Below are 18,602 nucleotides of genomic sequence, written 5' to 3'. Positions count from 1 at the left end.
TAAAGTCCAGCCAGGAGAAAGTTTGTGTGGAAGGTTGGTTTTTTAAATGGAGTTACTCCAGATTTACACCAGCACAAGGGAGACTGGAATCAGGCCCATGGTGTTTAAGTGGGAAAGGAATTGGCAAATTAACTGACGTGCTTCCAGCATTCATAAAAATCCCTAGATACTTTATAAAAAGCAGTAAAACAAAAGTGTTTATGCCAATGATGGGTAAGGTCCAGAGGGAAAGCTTGACTTTAGGCCAGTTGAGCCTGCTGGCATTTTAATCTCATGTCCCAGGTATATTCCAGTGATTATGCTAAATTCCAGAGATTGAACCTGCTGGGCCAAATTCTGACATTTACACCACTGAATATCCAGGTTAACGGGGTTACCCCAGATTTACAACAGCGGATCTGAGAGCAGAATCTGACCCTTGGCAAGCTACAGAACAAAGGATACTTACAGGTATCAAAGTAATGTGGATTAGTGAGTCAGCTGTGCAGTGCTTTAACATCCTTTTGACTCCCCTTTAAAATGCGTGGGGCGGGAGGGGGTCTGGATTCAGCAGCTTCCTGAGGATGGTGAACTGCGGCCAGTGGGAGCTGCGATCGGCCGAACCTGCGGACACGGCAGGTAAACAAACCAGCCTGTCCCGCTAGGGGTTTTCCCTGATGGGCCGCATGCCAAAGGTTGCCAATCCCTGATCTAACCCTTCTTTTCCTTCTTTTATTAAAAAAGGTTAAAAATACCTGAAACAAACATTTGACTTGACCAGACTTTTTGATTTACCAAAAAGTCCAAAAAAATTCAATTTCGGTTCTACCCAAACTGATTTTCTCCCCCATTTTTCAGAACTAATAAGAGCTCTGTGTAGCTCAAAAGCTTGTCTTTTTCACCAACACAAGTTGGCCCAATAAAAGATATTCCTTCACTGACCTTGTCTCTCTGATATATAGAGATGTTATAAGATCTACGGAGGCAGAACTGTAACCAATGAGAACTAGGTCACCACAGATTCCCATTTCTGCTCTGTAGAAGGAACTAAACTTTCACACACTACTTTGCACAAAGGCAGCTTCTTAGTGCAGTGCACTATTCCAGAGGGAAATGTTAGTATCCAGAAAACAATGAAGTGGAGGCAAACAGCAGCCACATAAAGACGGCCTGGTCAGCCTTCACCACATTGTAAGACTACCTTTCCCCCCCTTACGTGATAGAGCTCTAGACACTAGAATAGTTGCAGCCCCTGTGGTCTTTGATAGTAAGAAGGATTAATAATAGCTATTGGGTGGAAACAAGACATCCTTGTTCACAGCCCTACTGCTTATCTGCAGCATGGCTATAAAAAGAACACTACTACAACGATAAATGACATCACTGTAGAGCAGAGGGAACTGGATTCAGCCAGAAACAGCACCAGCTTTACATAAAACACCAGGTCAGAGCTCATTGTAAGCTGCATAAATGTGTCATTTAAAATTTCACAGTTAAAATCAGAAGCACTTAAACACCCGTGTCTGTTTTCTAGGGGGCATAAAGAAAGACAACAGAAAGGCTAACACAAGCCACGTAAACTGCAGCACACAGCTCCAGAGCCTTCCAATTTACTCCAGCTTTTACCAGTTGAACAGACCTGCTTCCCCTAGGTCTGCCGTCCCCCACCTTTCTGCACATGCCAGTTTCCTTCAGCAGTCTTAACAACTACCAGTCTCTTCTTCCCACCAGCCTGCATGGAACATGGGCCCCGTTCCTCTTTCAGCTGCCTAGTGTGGAGACCCGAGGGACTTTGCCAGGTGGCCCCAGCTTGTCTGCACCAGCCACACACTGAAGCCACACCTCCCCTTGCGAGGATGCTGATGGCCTTGACAAAGTCAGGTCAGACACAGGAATTTGGTTAGGGCTTTACAGGAGGGGCAGTGAGGTCTGCCTTTGGCTCAGGACCCTCCCTGTGATGGCAGAATCTGTTAGATTGGGGAAGGAGGAGCGCTCCAGGGAAGGGAAAAATAGGCAAGAGGTTTGAAACAGGAGAATACCCTTTCCTCTTCCTTCCCCCTTAACGTTTCTCACAGGAGGTGGAGGATACCTGCTGTTCGTACTATCTATAGATGGATGATGAATGTGGATGCTTCAGTGCAGGAAACCTTATGAGCTAGGGAGAGACAGGAAAGGTGATGGGTGTGGGGAAGACATCTGAACAGGAGCTCTTGTGAATGGAAAAGGAGAGTTCAGAAATCGCCACAACCATACGAGCAGGGAGCATCTCCTTCTTTCACACACAGCCAGCAGCTTGGCCTGAGCCCCCCTTCTCACCAGGCTGAATCAGAAGCCCCTAGAAATCATTCCAAGGTTTGGAAATAGCTTGTGGGTGATTTGTGTCTCAAGTATTTGTTTCTTCCAAAGCGACGCCCCTCTCCCTTCCTCCCTCTGTGTGGTTACTGGGGCCGTTCCCCTGACCTGTCTTTAGCTTGCAGCACTACCCGCATTTGATACAGTGGGGGAAAATGCCAGGTGTTTGTGTGCGGGAGAAGGAGGCTGTCTCCCCTAGGTCACCTTGGTCACTGATGACCCCCGGTGATGGATGAAAAGATGGGGAAGTCACTACTTTGTGACACCAATTCAAGTTGCTTTGTTGCCTCCTGCCTTTTTACTCATCTGTCTCTGCTCCCTCCTCTCCCACCTCCTCCCTCCAGACAAACTGTATGAATATCTCCCCCCTCTCCTTTCTGGACCTTCTTCCATATGGCCCGCTGGGATTACAGCCCATTCCCACAAGCTGTCCATCAAATCCCTCCGTTGAATGCCCTTCTTCCTCAAGGATCACGAACCAGGTTCTGCCCCTCAGAGAAAGGACGAGAAACCAGAGTGACAAAAACTCTTTAGAAAAATCCAAATCAAGATGGCGGAACCAACAAAACACCAGTTAAGAGTCACGGTTGGGGCATATTGCTAGTCGCCTCATCCAGTCACTTCAAATTTTTGTATATGTGACTATTTAACCTTTAAAAAGAAATATCTCTCTCTCTCTCTCTCACCCACATTCACACTCTGCAAGATAGCCAGTGTCCCAACTCTCTAATATTAGATCCCTGGCAGCACAAATGTCTCTGTTGCTTCATTGTTGGTACCTTCCCCCAACCCCACGACAGGAGCCAAAAATTACATGCCAATAAAGTGAGCATGGTGTGACTCACTCAGGACAGATGGAGCCCATGATAACCCTATAAGCTTGACAAAGTGCTTTTGCCACCCTCTGAGAGGAATGCAGGATGTTCACATTCTGCTCCCGCTGATGATTTTATGTCAAAGGAGACATCAGCTCAAATCATTTTTACTCACCGAGGTGTCTTCCGAGCAAGAAGCTATGATGTTTTCAATAAAAGGATTCCACTTGATGTCAAGCACGTTGCCCTGGTGACCGCAGACTTTTGGGTAGTTTGGTTCAATCCGACCAGTCTGTAAGGGAGAAATACAGGATCAGCAACAATTCTAGTCACCTTAAGAAGTAAACTCATGTTAAGAGAGAATGCACAGCTCATTTGCATAACTCAAACGTCAGCAAAGAGGACAGGCTTTTTAGTAACTCAGCTCTTTTTGTGGCTTGCTTCGGAGATCAGATTTCATTTTCTCTTACTTCTCTGTGGTTCGTACGTGCCTGGTTAAATGTGCAAAACAAATCTAAATGATGTTGATTTCCTCAGGATATTACCGACAACTCCTAGCAATTATACAGTATGGCATCTCTACAATGATCAAAAGGTGCTACCGAGAACTAGCTTGAAACAAAGAAATGGCTTTGAGGAGAAAGAAAGCTTTCTTTGGGTTCAAACGCCTATAACATGCAGATGTATTACAGTTACAGTGAAAGATGTAGGATAAGAGTTTGACATTTTCTGTTTGATTCATGAGATTGATTTAGTTGGGTGTGTGTGTGTGTGTGAATCACCAGGATAAATTGAAAGAATAAATACATTACTGGGTAGGGTCAATTCAAACACCATTACCATGAGGACAAATATGCATCTGAGATGCAAAAATAGATGCTTGCTGTAATGACCTGGACCGCTTATATTTCATGGTAAACCAGATATCAGCCATGCTGAGGTCAGTGCTACAATTTTATACTTCCTCTTGCTTTCCAGAGGAAAAGATTCCTATTCTTTCCATTCTAGGACACTCCCAGCAACTACTGCTGAACTATTCATAAATAAAGAAACAAATACAACAAATGCCTTTCCCTTTAGCTGCACAACAGCCTTCGATTCTGCAGTGTAACACTTTGTACAGGCTTTAGCCTCTTTCTAATGGAATTGTGTGAAGAGGCTTCAGGGTTTGTTTAGCTGATGGGTTTGCACTAATTAGGAGAAGTCTGACGGACTAATGCTTTTATTGATATCATTGTAAATGCTCCTAGAGGTAGGCTGTTAGTTGCATCGTAACTGGAAAATAATAAATAAAAATAAAATCTACTCGTTTAGTGCCTAAGTTCTCAACTGCCCGTGGAAGTTACTAAACTCTTTGGGGGAAAGGAAACAATTTACAATAGAAATTTCTGGTGAGGAACATTTACGATAGCATGAGGGTACACTCATGAAATTGAAAATTGGATCTTGGGGTCCTTCCTTCTACCCAAACTTCTGAAGTCATATTGAGCATGGCATGTTTTTTTGTTTTTGTTTTTAAATATTCTAGATAACCACATATAGTAGCTTAGAGAATAGGAACACTGAAAGTGTAATAACCACTTTGCACCTTAGAATGTGATTTCTCTCCACTGGGAAAAATTTTAGGAATCATCTTTTTTTTCTGGAGATGAGCGAAATTTTCTTGTGCAAACCTATATTTTGCAGGGGGGGTTGTTTATATTTTGTTGAGAAATGCAGATTCAGGATGACCAAAACAATTCATGAATTTGGGTCAATTTTTGCAAATTGTTCTGTCAAATAAAAAGTTTAATAATTGTCAAAATGGTTCATTTCAGCATTTTGAAAGAAAATCTGACTTTTCATTTTGGAAATCACTCAATTATATTTAAAAAAAACATTCTAAAAAAAGGCTTAAAAACATCAAAAATTAAAGGAAACTTTTTTTAAAAATTTTTTGTTTGTTTCGACACAGAGTCCCCCCACCCCACCTTCTTGCTCTGTCCACTAAACCAAAAAGTCAGTTATTTGCACAACCCTATTTGCAGAGAGAAAGCTGAAAGATTTTTAAAATGCACAGTTCACTTGGTGACAACAGCACACAGATCTATTAATGCACATCAGTCTCTTGTGTTAGTTTCTTCTCCTCAGTGGAATTGTAAAAAATTCTCCAGTCTTTGCTTACTGAGTGTATAAAACTATTCTACATGCTGCTCGGTCTAAAATGGTCTGTGTACAGCAGCCAAGGGATTGTCTGTCTGGTCTCTTAATTAGGGCATAAGACTTGCAGACATTTCTTTTTCCTTTGTTCTCTCCTTTTTGTAAAGCCACACTGAAATTTCAGATCTTAATGTATGGGCTTCTTGTGTCCACTAGGAGGTGGTGTCAAGCTTTTTTAAGGCTTGAAAACAAGATAGGTCAGAATGCTAAATACAGTACACTAACTATTTAATAGCACTTTCAGTACTGACCTTCAAGTATTTAGCTCCTGGCTTCATTTAATGTGAACAAAGAAATGCACATGGGTAAGTCCTTGGTTTCGGTAATCTACCAGTAAAGCAAACATCTGTGAAGCAGATTCATAGCCTCCTACTGTAATAGTTCAGCAAATACCCAGGCAGCTGGTGAGTATTTTGTAATCCACTGTAACACAAAGGGAGGGAAGAATGGTGTAGTGTTTCAGCCAGGGCTGCCATGTAGATCGCCTTGTTTTGGTTTGAGGGGTTGCAGTTGGATTCCCTGGGAGTGTGGACAACTGTGAGAGGTCGGATACTGACATGCCAGACAGAGGGGTTTGCTCTTCAGACACTGCCTCCTGGGGAGATTATTTGAATTAATTTGTCCCCACTGAGCTAGTCTGTTAATTGTCGGGGCGTCTTGGCTCTTGCTGTGATGGTCTCACTGCTTCTACTACATCACAGCCACTGTGGCTACAGAAAGGAGCACAGATACCGGTTATAAACAAGTCTAGCTTTGGGTGCAAGAGACAGACTGGAACGTCTGCTTTATTCTAGGAACAAAACCCCAGTAAAAGCAGCAGCTAGTACTGTACATTGATTTCCTACCATCACCAGCCAAGAGAAATTCTGTCATACACAGAATAATCCCTTCAGCTTGCTTTAGGGTAGAATATGAATGGGCATTTCTAGAGGTTTTATCAGGTGTATTTCAGTAGGACCTAGAGAGCCCCGGGCAGGGAACAGGATGCCAACCACTGCGCGAAGATTCTATACCCAAAGGTTTAACCCACGTACGAGCAATACAAATGATTGCTATTAGTCATTATTCAGAGCACCTACAGGAAAAGATGGGCATTTCTGATAGAAAATACCGTGTTGAGCTGGAATGCAAAATGCCAGGGCACTGAAATATCTGCAAATTTGGCCAATTTACTACACAAAAAGTCATCTGGAAAAGAAGCACAAGACATCCAGTCATTTACTGGTGATATCTTCATAAATGATCTGGAGGATGGTGTGGATTGCACTCTCAGCAAATTTGCGGATGATACTAAACTGGGAGGAGTGGTAGATACGCTGGAGGGGAGGGATAGGATACAGAAGGACCTAGACAAATTGGAGGATTGGGCCAAAAGAAATCTGATGAGGTTCAATAAGGATAAGTGCAGGGTCCTGCACTTAGGACGGAAGAACCCAATGCACAGCTACAGACTAGGGACCGAATGGCTAGGCAGCAGTTCTGCGGAAAAGGACCTAGGGGTGACAGTGGACGAGAAGCTGGAAATGAGTCAGCAGTGTGCCCTTGTTGCCAAGAAGGCCAATGGCATTTTGGGATGTATAAGTAGGGGCATAGCGAGCAGATCGAGGGACGTGATCGTTCCCCTCTATTCGACATTGGTGAGGCCTCATCTGGAGTACTGTGTCCAGTTTTGGGCCCCACACTTCAAGAAGGATGTGGATAAATTGGAGAGAGTCCAGCGAAGGGCAACAAAAATGATTAGGGGACTGGAACACATGAGTTATGAGGAGAGGCTGAGGGAGCTGGGATTGTTTAGCCTGCAGAAGAGAAGAATGAGGGGGGATTTGATAGCTGCTTTCAACTACCTGAAAGGGGGTTCCAAAGAGGATGGCTCTAGACTGTTCTCAATGGTAGCAGATGACAGAACGAGGAGTAATGGTCTCAAGTTGCAGTGGGGGAGGTTTAGATTGGATATTAGGAAAAACTTTTTCACTAAGAGGGTGGTGAAACACTGGAATGCGTTACCTAGGGAGGTGGTAGAATCTCCTTCCTTAGAGGTTTTTAAGGTCAGGCTTGACAAAGCCCTGGCTGGGATGATTTAACTGGGAATTGGTCCTGCTTTGAGCAGGGGGTTGGACTAGATGACCTTCTGGGGTCCCTTCCAACCCTGATATTCTATGATTCTATGATTCTATGATGTATCAGGGAGATGTTTGAGCACTCAGATGCGGCACTTACGCACGTGACTGGACAAAAACCTGAACATTTCAACAGAACATAGAAATGCTTGCAAAAGTTTTCATTTAATCCAAAAGCCATTTTTGTTGGAAAAACATTTTGGCAAAAAAAAAAAAAAAGAAAAAAGATTTTCAGCCAGTTCCAGTAATAACTCTGCAGAAGTAGAAAGATAGACAAGAACATAGGAGAAGGTAGGAAAAAGAAGCTAGTATATAATGTCCATACCTCACAGCAATAATTTCCAGCTGATGTACTATCCCCTATTCCCTTTACCCAATGCCTGATGTTCAAGGTTATTTCCGATTTGATTTGATTTTTTTAGAATGCAGTAGGAGATGGTAGCAACCTGCATCATGTGAACAAACCTCTCTTCAAAAACAGAAATCAGAACAGCAGAAATGGTCAAATTAAAAACCAGAGTGATTAGTGCATTGCAATCAGCTTAATTTCAGTGTCTGCTTTCTTGTTTTCAAAGGACATTTTAACACTTTGTGTTCTGTTTGTTTAATTCAATGAAGGTTTTAACTGAATTCAACAATATGGTTTCAATGAACCGATCATTCCAACACAACACATCAGCAGGCTTGGCAGGATTCGATTTTTATCTGTAAATGCTGGTAAATCTCAATTTCACCGTACACACACAAGCCAAAGAAAAAATATTTCCATCAATGAGAATTGCAATGCACAGCGAGGCCAAGTAAGAAAAACACTGCTTGAGAACTTGTTAGAGCTTGATTTAAGGATATTTACTTTGTGTATTTTGATATGCGGTGTTGACAATTTGTGTTTGAATGGTTACAAAAGCTTTAACATTCTGAATCTCGACGTCCGTCTTAAATAATTATTGTTTATACTACCCCCAATTTCCCACAACGGTCAAAATAATTTTTTTTTTTAAAAATGATAAAAATAGAAAAAATGCTTTAAAAGAAACATTGATATTATCTCTCAAAATTATAAAAATTCAATTCTGCCAAGCCTACATATAAGGCCAGAGTTAAGCTATTCTTGCAACACAGGAGAGTTTATTATCTGTGTCATTTTCAGTTACCAAGGTAAAGAGAAAAAACTTCTGCATCTGCTCATTACTTTCAATACATGAACAAATGGACATATTCAGATACATCACTGTTGTAATAATAGGATCATTTTCAGCAGTTTCCCTTTGCCCTTTAATGAAATCCTTTATAAACATTCATTAATATCCATGAGCATAACAGCCACAGGATTATACCCTTTTAGCTTCCCTAGGATGAGCACTTAATGCTACATTGATTTCTGATTTATGAGCCTCTTATTAATTAGGGCGTGTTAGGCAAATTCCCTAACCATATGGCACACGCTCCATTTTTACTCAGTGACTGATAGCAGCCAAAGTGAATTTAACCTACATTAGGCCCAATTTCCATTGTGGCAGGTGAGGATTTAAAGAAAGAAAGGATGGAACTGTTGAAAGAAACAGGGCTAAACTCCTGTTCCTTTAGGGTAGATTCCAATTAGGTGTTTCTGATTGTGGGTCACTTGGATTACTCCAAAGGTCTTAATTTTATGCTGCTAGCTCTGAACTACCAGAGCAGATCAAATGGGCCAAACTCAGCCATTTCATGGATTCCCCCTAAGCTAATATGCTTTCTTAAGCCAATACCTGTATTTACCATTCTGACTGTCTGGTAATTCCATTTTAATTAAGCAATAATGATCAGTGTACTGGATATTTCCTAGGGATTAACCAATGACTGGGAGAATTAAGGATGGTTAATTCCCAAGGAACTCTGGTCTGAGTTCATTAGTGATATAAGAAATCTGTTCAGATTTTTAGGACTAAAACCAAGTAAACCTTTGGACATTTTCCCCATGACATTGTCAGGCCTCCAGACAGGCACTGGGAGTGTTTGAAAAGTGCTGATGCTGGATAGCAGCCAAGCCGCCTGTTTGCTTTCCTAAATTGCTCCTCTCTCTCTACCTGGGTTATAAAGGCACTAAACATGTTGGCAACTGCTGGAGCCTTCTAGCGGTACCAGAAAAAGTGAACTGCTTGATTGCACCCCCTTCCCCACCGGTTTTCCCAGTTATAGTAAAAATGAAGGTCCTGATTCTCTTCCCAGTCTAACCTGAGTCATGTCAGGAGAGACTCCACTGATACAGTGGTGTGGGAATCCAGCTCATATATATATATTTGCCATCATAGAGAATATAAAGGCCACAAAGATTTAAGATGAAGAATGGAGATTAAGTCATTGCAGCTGGGTGAATCTTCCCCCCAAATCTTTGCCTTTCTGTTGTCAAAAGACAGTGATCTTAAGAGAAACAGAGGATACACAAAAAGAAAAGGAGTACTTGTGGCACCTTAGAGACTAACAAATTTATTTGAGCATAATGCATTTGACTGAATGCCTCTGATGAAGTGAGCTGTAGCTCACAAAAGCTTAGGCTCAAATAAATTGGTTAGTCTCTAGGGTGCCACAAGTACTCCTTTTCTTTTTGCGGATACAGACTAACACGGCTGCTACTCTGAAACCAGAGGATACACAATCCATTTCCTTTCTTTCTGCGCACTTCTCTATGGCCCCAGTAGGCCATTCCTACAAAGCAGGCTCAGTGCCAGAACAGGGGGATAGAGGAGGTTGCAGGAAGGTGACTTTTTGCCTCCTTATATACTAGGACCAGCCGCCTGTTGCTCCAATTTGTGCTTGAATGAAGCAGCCCTAGGTTCCGTTGCATCAGCTGAGAACAGACCGAGTTCAGCACTGCTCTTGGCCACACCTTTGGCAAAGCCCTACTGGAGGAGCTTTGAGGGGCACAGCAGAGTGCCATCCAAGGAAGCCCCTCTGCTGGTGGGTGTGATCCACTGATTTTGTCCCTTTAAGCCACTGAAATGTTGTAAAATGAAGATATGGCCTCTTTTTATTCTGTGATAAGGAACCTCCTTTATAAATGTGTTTTCCCCCCCTTTCCTATCTCACTTCTGATGTGTCCACACTATAGAGTTCATTTGAGCGATTCAACCTGGAGTTACTTCCCTCAAGTCAGCCCAACACGAGAGAGAGAGAGAGAGAGAGAGAGAGAGAGAGAGACCATGCTGCTAAACAACAAGGTAGTTGCTGTAATGGGCCTGTGTGCACAATGACTCAGACCTCTGGAGGTCTATCCCACCATTTATAGTGCTCTAGCAAACTTTGCCGCTCTATGAATGCTTTTGCTGGGTATTGTGGGAGAACCTATTCACCCATTCCATTCATCCAAGGCCAGAAGGGCCCACTGTGATCATCTAGTCTGACCTCCTGTGTAGCACAGGCCAGAGAATGCCCCCAACATTATTCTCAGAACTTATCTGTGTCCCTTCTGGTGATGGTGGGCAAAGATGGCCTAGAGCTGGCAACGCCCAAAATTAAACCATCCCTGCTCCTTCTTTCTGTCCACAGCCTGCATCCTAACTGGTGTCAAAGCAGGGATCTTGCTTGACGCAATGACCGGTGCCACTGTCGTTTTGTCGAGAGGCGATGGCATGTGTTTTAGACTGTGTTTGGACGGCAGAGCGAGCCACAGGAGCACAATCACTACCTGAACCAAGCCCATAGGAACAAGGTATGGGAGTGGGAAGTAGGGAAAAGCATTTCTAGAGGCTTTACGGCTACGCCTGGGTTGAGATTTTTACACAGAAATTGTTTTTCGATGGAAAATTGGGGGTTTGACTGAATTCAGTTTTCCCCAAGAAGCTTTCTGGGGATTTGAGTTTTAGAAATGCTGCCTCATGCTCCCATTCTCCGCGATGGGCCAAGCTCCTCTGGTGGACTACATCTGCCATGACGGCCCATGGCCAGAGACTCCCAGGAGGCACCTCCTCCATATTAATGATGCATGATGGGAGATGGAGTCCAGCCAGGGGTGCCGGCCTATGAAGGAGCATGGCAGCATGTGGCACCTGACCTATAGTTCCCATGAGGCACCGCAGCAGCATTTCCAAATTGAAAATATATTTGGGGGGAAGAAATTCTCCATAAAAAAATTAAAAAAAAAAAAAAAGATTTCCCCCCTCCTTTGACATTTTCCACAAAAAAAATTATTTTATTTGATGAGCTCTCTTGACAGCAGGGCTGGTGTCTGAGCACACAGCGAAGGAGTCCATGTGTTTGCGAGTGCAGAGCAGTAGATTTGCAAGATTCAGAAAAACCAACGTCATTAGTGGGCATGGAGCTGTGTTTTGCTCGTAACATACAGTAGTATCAGTTCAGACCTTCCTTTTTGCCGTGCCTGTCATCTCGCTGTGAACTACTGGAAGGCAAAACACACTTTTATGGGTTATTATTTATAAAGTGCTGTAACAGACATCACTTACCAACCCCACTTTAGATAATCTAACTTTCTTCCTGTTTTCATATTAGCATGAGCATGACATTAACAGCACATTGCCTGGAGATCACCCTTTCAAAGCTTACAAGAAATACAAATTTATGCAGCTGCTGTTAAACTCCAAGGGGACAGATCTTGTAACTGTGTACATTAATAGGCAATCACTAATTCTGAGCAACTAGCGGAATAATTTTCTTTGCAAAGCAGACTTCGTGTTCTTTATCAAAATTCATTAGGCTTTCTGGAGGACAAAACCACAGTTCAGTTACAAGACCATTACAGTGCAAGAATTTAATTTTTTGATTAAACCAAAATAATGCTGGTATTTCACAAAACCAGAACATAGGATCCGATTGTCATCCCCTGAAACTGATGCAGGCCATTTGCCTTCTCCATCAAAATGCACCCCCCACCCCCCTTCCCAGAGACACTTTGGTGCATGTGTGAAATATTAACAAAGGCAGAATCTGATTTAGCAACACTTTTGCTCTCACTTCCAGTGCTGGTGAAAGGGGAGAGGCTGACACACTCAGAACCTGTGCTCTGCAATGTTTGAAAATAACGGATACACAAAGCTGGTCTGGTTAATGCTGATAAATACAAATCAGCAATTTCCTTTGCTGTAACTTCCCACTCGTCATGGGAAACCTTGTCAGCATCAGTGGTTTAAGTCCAAGTGGAATTCTAATCATACGATGAAGCTGTATCTATAACCCCTGGGCTACTTAAAGCTCAGTGACCCAAATATCATTTCCCTTTAAGTGTGGAAGCACAAGAACACAGGGAGCACTCTACTGAGTAAGATTTTGCCTGTAGGCTCCTGTACGCTTTTACATTTGTCGTCACAGGGACTTGAAGGAGTAATTCTTCAGCAGCTTTAAGCATTCAACACATTTTTTTGCCTGGGAACCAGAGCAATTAAACAGCATCATTTTGGAGCGAAGGAATTCATTTTATTGTGTCTTGGGGGCGGGGGGGGAAGAGGAAGAGGACAATTAATTTTTCAGCTTGCATAAGTCAGTCATTTTGCCACTTGACGAATAAGAAGGAATCGTTGCTTTGGAAATGGTTAGTAATTTTAGTGCCTTTGGAACACTGACAAGGGCAAAACAGAGTTTCGTAATTATTCCAATACATCGAGTACAGTTTCGATGGACAGTCTCTGTGTAAATATGCCCAGGGAAAGCTGCACATGCCTTCTTAAGACTGGCCCTTTTGAGGGGTTCCATTTCAACAATAACTTTAATAGTCATCGTCAAATCTCACCCATTTCCAGCCCCTTGACATATTTTAAAATGCTGCTCTAATAATCAAATCATTAGCTAATAGACCAAGTTTGTACAGTTCACATATTTCTTTCTACAGTCAGTAGCTTGAATATGTGGCCACTGTACAGACAACTGTCACCTGCATAGAGCTTTCTGGTATAAATGTACAGCAGAAAAAGGAAGGTGAGCATACTCCTACACGGGCACTAGGCCCATCACAAAGCGCTTTTCCTTTGAAGCTTCACTCTTGAGCAGTCTGAGGCTTCAAAGGTTTGTTGGAAGTGTTGGGGGCTTACATGCAATTTTCAGTTGGTAGTCTGCACTCGAAATCCTATTTTGACATTATCAGTGTCTGACTCATTTGAAGGGAGTCTGTCAGAGCTTCAGATCCTGTGACTAAAAAGGAAGCTTCAAAGGTTCACGAAGTCTTTTAACAAAGGCTCCTCCCTCCCTTGTAAATATGGGAATTTGTTGTTTTGACTGCAGGAAGCAAGTCCTCAGGAAGATTGCCACCACATGCTTTGTTGCAGTCAGGCTGCAAGTTGACAGCTATGACTTTGCCTTTTCACTTTCCTCCCTTTCGTCATGCCCTCTAGTGTTTGCAAAGAGGTGCTGCATTTATTCACCCAGCCTCAGATATATCAGCATGTTGTGTTTTCGCAAAAAGAAAAGGAGTACTTGTGGCACCTTAGAGACTAACCAAGGCACTAACTGCAAGGCACTGATGTTGTGTTTTGTGATTAGTCACACGTTGCTTCCCCAACTGGGCAACTATTTTTAAGGAACTGGGCTTGAATAAGTCATTTCGGGTATGAAAAAGCATGAATATTCATGAGAATTTTGCTTTCCACCAACATGCCTGTAAATAAAACAAGTTGCTCATATTCCAATTCCTATTTGCTTTCTGTAAAGAGTCAGTAATAGTGATGAACCACTTTTCACCCTCTTTTAAAAACTCGGGCAACTCCCACTGCTGTGGTTTTTGTCCAGCATTCTTTCCAATGCATTTAGGGTGACCAGACAGCAAATGTGAAAAATTGGGACAGGGGGTGGTTGGGTGGGTGGGGGATAATAGGAGGCTATATAAGAAAAAGACCCAGAAATCAGGACTGTCCCTATAAAATTGGGACAGCTGGTCATGCTAAACACATTGAAAGCTTGTGCACAAACCAAGAAGAGAAGCCAGGCAAAAATAAGAATAGGAATAAAAACAAAAAACACCCTGGAGAGAATGACTCAAAATTCCTTTCTTCCCCAAGTGGATATTTTCCCATTAATTGTTAATCCTTTCTACTTACCATTTTTAGTTGTTAGTAAAGTTACAACCTGGCAATGGGGGATGATGAGTTTTCCTATGAAAATGCTTCAGTACATACATCCTCCTTAGTGGCTGGGTTAAAAGAGTAAATAGATGTTTATACTGCCTTATTGAAGAAGGCCTTCTCCACATCAGAGAGTTGCACCAGTTTAAAAGGTGCGAGATTAACCCCTCCTGGTAACCGGCTGCATCCCCATCTCAGTCAGGTGGACGTCCCCTCCTCTTACAGACTGATTTGCATTCTCACATCAGGCAGGCACAATCCTTTCAGCAGGTGTTAATGCTCTCCCTCTATGCGCGGTCAGTTTGGGGACAGTCCATTGAGAGAGCGGTTCATCACTATACCTCACATCAGGCAACGTGAACAGGCCAGCTGCCATTTCATGGGCAGGGAAATGCATGGCTCTGCATTTGGCAGTTACGACCCGAATGGTGGTTCTGCTGAGTAATCCGTTTCCTTCCCTGCTTCGCAATGGCTGCTGCACTCGCTTGGAGGAAAACAAGCTTCCTGCGAGTGTAGAGTAGGGCAAGATGAGCTTTGATTATACACAAGGTCACTGCTTGGGGCAGGTCCCCTCATCTCTGGAGGGTCCCTATCTAGGTATTTATAAAGGAGCTACCCACTGCAACCATGTGGCTGATAGGCACATACAGCTTACATGGCCAAGCGAATCTAATTTGGCCTAATTAAAGTGCCAGACTAGATACCAGAAGGCTGGACAATAGCAAGAACAATGGGGCCTAACAGTCCATGTTCTTGCCGCAGCTCCGGCAAAAGTCTTGTCTCCAGGAGTCACGGGCTTCTCCTGCTGGTTGGCAGGTAGTTGCCCTAGCTGCCAGGAGACAATTTGGTTGCAGAGATCAGGTCTCCTGCATGGAATTAATCCTGAGCTCTGAAGATCAGGGCAGTAATCTTGACTCTGCATTGCATTGGCTCCCTACTGAAGGGAGAGCCGTGTACCACAACGGTGCATTTCCAAGGACTTGTGTAGCTCAGCCATCAGGCGGCTGCATTCTGAGTAAGCTGGAGCTTCCCCAGGGCTTTCAGTGTTGTGCCTAGGCAGAGAACAATAGCAGCCCAGCATAGACGGTGCAGATGCATGGTGCGAAGCAGCCACATCTGCCTCCAGTGGGACTGGACACACTCTGCTGGCTAGCTGCAAATGGCAGGGAGTGTTTGCTGCTGTGGTCTGTGGGTGCAGTGTGGAGCCCAAGACTGGGTACAGATTTGAAGGCAGGGTGCCTTTGATGGGAGCTGTGAATACAAAGAGTTCTTCACAACACTTCTCTTCCCAGAAGCATCCCCCGTCTTGTCCAGGTCCAGCTGGAGCCAGCTGCTCTCCATCGAGGTGCCCATCTCAGACATGAATGCAGGAAATTGGAGCCTGGTGCATTTACTGTGGGTGCTCAGTGCTCTCTGCTTTGGTGCATGTTGTCTCACTTGTTCTCCCCAGCACTTCATGTAGACAATAAGTGAGGGTGGGGGAGAGAAGCAAGTCTGGGGGGGCCCTCTGCTCCTTTTGGGGATGAACAGGGAATATTCAGGGCACAAGCTGCTCAACAAATGGGGTCAGGGAGCTATTCCCCCTCTCCCCATGTACTATTGCACCATAAGGTTTTTTTGGCACCTTTCCTCCAAAGCATCAGGGATTAGCCACGGTTGGACACAAGACAAGGTAACAGCTCTGCAACAGTCTTGACTTTTTCAGCTCAAGGATAGCCTAGCCTATATTTTAGACCTTTCCCCAAACCTTCCCCACGACCTGGGGTTTGTTGCATAATTTCCGTGATGTAAATAATGGACATGAGAAATGCGGATTTATGTATCTGAGGCCACAGGAAACATTAGTTTCTTTAAAATACCTAACACCAAAATTATTGCAAGCTTCTCCACCACTGTTTTCACCCTGGGAAGGGGGGGGCGGGGCTGCTTTATTACATATTTGCACGTTCCACATTTAGCGTCTAAGAGCTGAGGATCATGATTCTGTGTCAATCACATGATCTGAATCATACTTGGATGGAGTCAACCAAGGCCAAGAAAATTCAAAGCACCTGCACATTCCCTGCAGGCTCATCCATCTGGGTCAGTCTGCCTGACCCAATTAGAAGGTTACTCAGGCAGAAGTAGCGACTTGCAGGAAGCCAAACAAATGAAAAGATCATTGTATGCTGCGAACATTTCATTGTCCATGTGAGTGTCAATTCTAGTCTTGTAAGGATTCCTGCGGCGAGTGATTATTGGGAGGTTTGCAGACCAGGAACAATGGAACTGGTGAATTCAAAAGCAAAGACTAGTTAAAAATGCAAGAGATTGTTCTGTTTTCTTCAAAAGTTTGCCAAATTTTGTGAATTTCTCCTCAAGAATATGATCACTCAGTAAAAAAAAAAAACTAACCCATTCTGCAGCAGAAAAAGTTTTCATTTTTAAGCAAAGATGGCTTTGCAGCCAAAAATAAAGAAAACAAAAAAATTAAAGTAGTTCTCACATAGTTTTGAAGTGAAGACAACTAATTTGCCATGTTAATAGGGACAAACTAGAATTTCAGGGCTAAAATCACCCCAAATAATGCCACAAAAGTTGGAATTGTCACTTTGAAAAAACAAAACAAAGTAAAACCATAGCTTTGATTAACATCACTTAGAAAATTTAAATAGAGAAAGACAAATGAGATTAGTAGTGCGCTCTGTTATGCCAAATGCAGCAAAATATATCTAATCTTTAAGCTGTCAATGGAAGTACACATGCGTTGAATCAGCTGCATGAATATAGATGGACATTTGTTTTTCATTGCTTAGTTGCTGTCTGTTGCATTCTGTGGACTTTTTTGGAGTTGCATGTATGAGACACAGTATCATGATATCACTAAATCTCATGTATTATCTGCTCTCTGGAAAATAAATAGAAGTGGCCACAAGTCAAGCACAGCATTCCCTTCACCTGTCATTGCCAACTGAGGAAAATAGACTTCTCCCAAGACCAAGGTCTTGTTCGCTGCAGAAATCCACCCCCCACAACCGCCAATCTCCAGACAGGCAGAATTCCACGGCTCCAGGAACGTTAGAGTAGCAATTGTGAACTTGTATTCTGAATGGCAGCTACCCGATTGCACAGATTGGTCACGGCAGAGGAATGAATAATCTCCACAAGGGCGTGCACATCGGTGTCTTTGCTTGCTCTGGGGAAGTACATAGAAAAACCACACCAGCCATTCCTGCTCCTCTTCAGTCGCCTCTCTGCCTTTTTTTTTTGGAGCCCATGCTCCCCCTGCTGGGTCTAGGTTTTCCAGCAGCCACCTACACACCTCTCCCCGTCAGAATTTGCCCTAGCGAGAGTACTCGTAAAATTCCAGTGACAAAGGGACAGAATGACAAGAGACACTGCTAGCTGAATCCTGTTGACACCGCCCACAGTGCCCTGCCGTTCTGCATGTAACAAGCTCATTTCACAAACATCAGATCAGCTGCTCCCCCCTCCCCGCCTTTTATGGTATTTTAGATGTAATGTCTCCACACTCAGACACCCTGCTCAAACATCCTGTAACTAAATGCAGAAGAATCCCATCGAATTTTTTACACTATTTTGATCTACTTATTCCAGTTGGATGGGAGCATGGTCTAGTGATGAGAGCAGGGGGCTGACAGTCAAGATCTCATTTCTGGCTCTGTCGCCAACTCTCACCTTGAATAAATCACTAGTGTTTCGGTGACTCAGTTTCCCTGACTGTACAATGAGACTAATACCAGTCTACCTCAGAGGGATACATATCATGGCTTAAATTAATGTTTCTAAATGTTAATTTAGAATGTTAAATTAATGTTTTTGATGAAAGGTGCTATATAAGTACAAGTTATTAAACAACTCTGGGCCTCTTTGCCAGATTCCTTAGTTAGAATGGGGCAAAGTTGCATATGTCTATTTCTGGGTTTTTGTTCACCTGAACATTTTTAAGCCACACCTCGCATCACCCTTATTCTTCCCTTATAAAAATACTCCATCAGCACATACAGAAGTTAATCCTCTGTAAAAATATGTTCGCAATAAATAGCTGAAAGAAACAGACATTTCATCACACTTCTGGACATGTGTAAGATTTAAGT

The 18,602-nt window shown here is 43.2% G+C and overlaps 1 protein-coding gene across 5 annotated transcripts in view; it reads right to left on the bottom strand.

Moving 5' to 3' along the window:
- The window catches only part of CORO2B (coronin 2B), a 142,233-nt gene that overhangs the window by 25,233 nt on the left and 98,398 nt on the right, over positions 1–18,602 (bottom strand). For all 5 annotated transcript variants that reach the window (XM_073304471.2, XM_073304470.2, XM_073304468.2 and 2 more), the window contains one exon: positions 3,322–3,438. In XM_073304471.2, the coding sequence (XP_073160572.1) occupies positions 3,322–3,438 (117 nt within the window). The remainder of the gene's footprint in view (positions 1–3,321; positions 3,439–18,602) is intronic.

This window comes from Lepidochelys kempii, chromosome 10, assembly GCF_965140285.1.
Source record: "Lepidochelys kempii isolate rLepKem1 chromosome 10, rLepKem1.hap1, whole genome shotgun sequence".
Lineage (NCBI taxonomy): Eukaryota > Metazoa > Chordata > Testudines > Cheloniidae > Lepidochelys > Lepidochelys kempii.
Note: the sequence above shows the minus strand (reverse complement) of the source record. Positions and strands in the feature narration are given on the sequence as shown.